Source organism: Rhagoletis zephyria, unplaced genomic scaffold (genome assembly GCF_001687245.7).
Source record: "Rhagoletis zephyria isolate East Lansing unplaced genomic scaffold, Rhagoletis_zephyria_1.1 Rzeph_scaffold_01960, whole genome shotgun sequence".
In the NCBI taxonomy this organism is placed as follows: Eukaryota; Metazoa; Arthropoda; class Insecta; order Diptera; family Tephritidae; genus Rhagoletis; species Rhagoletis zephyria.
The window spans coordinates 68,799-70,884 of NW_016159044.1; the positions used below are offsets into that span (position 1 = coordinate 68,799).

Below are 2,086 nucleotides of genomic sequence, written 5' to 3' on the forward strand. Positions count from 1 at the left end.
TTGGATTGGCTTTTGTAGATAATTTAATCAATATCTAGCGGGCACTTATCTTCCAGCGAATGCCCAACACACTCCAGGGCTGGGCAGTGCTCAGAGTCCCACATACCTGGCCCACATCTTTTACACAAACCACTTAAGGTACAAGGTATTCTTGACAATTGACGATATTGATAAAGTAGACCTCGAGCTTTTCGAAGAATTAACTGGCCATCCATATACATTGCAAGTGAACTAAAATAAAACAACATTTCATCTGCACGTAAGTCTTGAGCAATCACGTCATCGGCGTAAACAGCAATAATAGCCAAACACAGAAACAAATGAAAATGGTCCGTAAGGTAATTTGACCAACAAGCTTCCCACATTCTGACAACCACTGTTTCGGTGAACTCATGTTTAAAGCATAAAATTAACCACCGATGACAAAAAAGCAGCTCCATCGAACTCGAATGACGATTTAAGTGACAATAGAAGCGGGGCAACATGATACGGATAAGCTCCCTTAAATAGTTTAAGTTTCGATCTATATCGGTATCCGTAGGGGCACACACGAAAAAAGAACGTTGTAATAATCCCACAAAGCTCCAAAAAGTCTCCGATTCATTTTGAACTTCGCATAGTACTGGAACCAATAAGTCACTCATTCCCTATAAAATACAAAAAACATTATTTAATAGATAATTACTCATTAAGTAATTACCTGGGAATAGGATGATCCACCGTTATAAAATGCATAATTTAGTAGAATATTCTTCATTATCTCGCGGTGTGGATTATCTTCGCCACAAAAAAATGTGTTTGTGCCATCTATTCTTGCAATATCTTTCTCTACAACACATTGTACAGATTTCCAAAAATGTATTTGTTCCTCTGGCGACATTGAGTATAAACGTTTCCGTGTTATTTCGTCATATTCTTGCTTTCTAATATCAATGAGAACAGCTCGGTCGTCAAAAGTTGATGTAAAGGAATAACATTTTAATATAAAAGGCCATATGGTTTTACGTAAACTTTTTTCCAAGCCTCCAAAAAACACGCACTTGCGAAGAAGTAAGCCATCTTCTATTTGCCCTTTGATATTAAGCAATGTTCCATAAAAAAAATTAGTCGTGATTTTTCTAACGCTTCCTTCATCGGGATGTAATTCACATTTCTTTATCTCTGGGCGACATACCAAGAATTGACGATACGGAAAGTTCAGTTGGTTTTGACCAGGCGTAATTGTGATATTATGCAGAAAGCAGTGCCACTGATGAAGAACCTGCAAACCGAATAAAACTTAACTGCAGTATAAATTTTCTGATATATATAATCCTTACTTATAAATAGTTTAAAGAAAATTCGCGTTTGCAGGATTACAATTTTGATTAATCTAAAAATAAGCCTTTTAACAATCCGGCTACAATCATAGAGCGGACTACTGGCGCACGCCGTACTCCATCTCCCTGACTGGAACCGTTTGAGAAAAAAAACCGGTAAAACAACAGCAACAAGAACAACATCAGCGGAAACAACACACAGAACAGCAACAGCGCGGAGAGCTCTAAGCGCAGGTGCAGCTTTTCATTGAACACAAGCGGGGTACATCTTGCACTATTAGGCAGGGAACCACCTCCAGCGTAAGCAGCTTTTGATTTCTACTTTGTCCAGTCCCTGAGTCACAATGCAGCAGAGAAAACACAGAATCGGATGCATCCAGCAATTTTTCCACCAGCGAGGCTAATTTTGATTACTGCACATTTATGAATACAAGAACCGATTTACGGAAAAATCTGACAGCGTAGACTATTAAACATAATATAATGAACTCGGCTACGGCTATCAGCTATCATTCCCAAGACAGCCGGTTCTACGTACCGGAATGACTCGGGTTTTACNAAAAAAATACATATATTTATTCTTTTAAATTTTTTAGGAAGGTGCAGAAAAAATATCTGTATATATGAAACCTATAAAAACAACAAGCTCAGCAGAAGCGTTTGATGGGCAAATCTCAAAGAAACTTGAAAAAAATGGAAATTTTTATAAGTTTCTTGATTTTTTATTGGATACAGATTTCATTAAATCGAAAGATTTTAAAGTCATT

The 2,086-nt window shown here is 37.3% G+C and overlaps 1 protein-coding gene across 1 annotated transcript; it reads right to left on the bottom strand.

The window, feature by feature from the left end:
• Positions 1 to 1,278, bottom strand: LOC108365692 (TBC1 domain family member 16-like). The gene is made up of 2 exons (XM_017619811.1): positions 701 to 1,278; positions 1 to 647 (listed from the first exon to the last, which is right to left on the bottom strand). The coding sequence occupies exons 1-2, from the start codon at positions 878 to 880 to the stop codon at positions 24 to 26; spliced, it is 804 nt and encodes a 267-aa protein (XP_017475300.1). The 5' UTR covers positions 881 to 1,278; the 3' UTR covers positions 1 to 23.
• Positions 1,279 to 2,086: the final 808 nt, after the last annotated feature.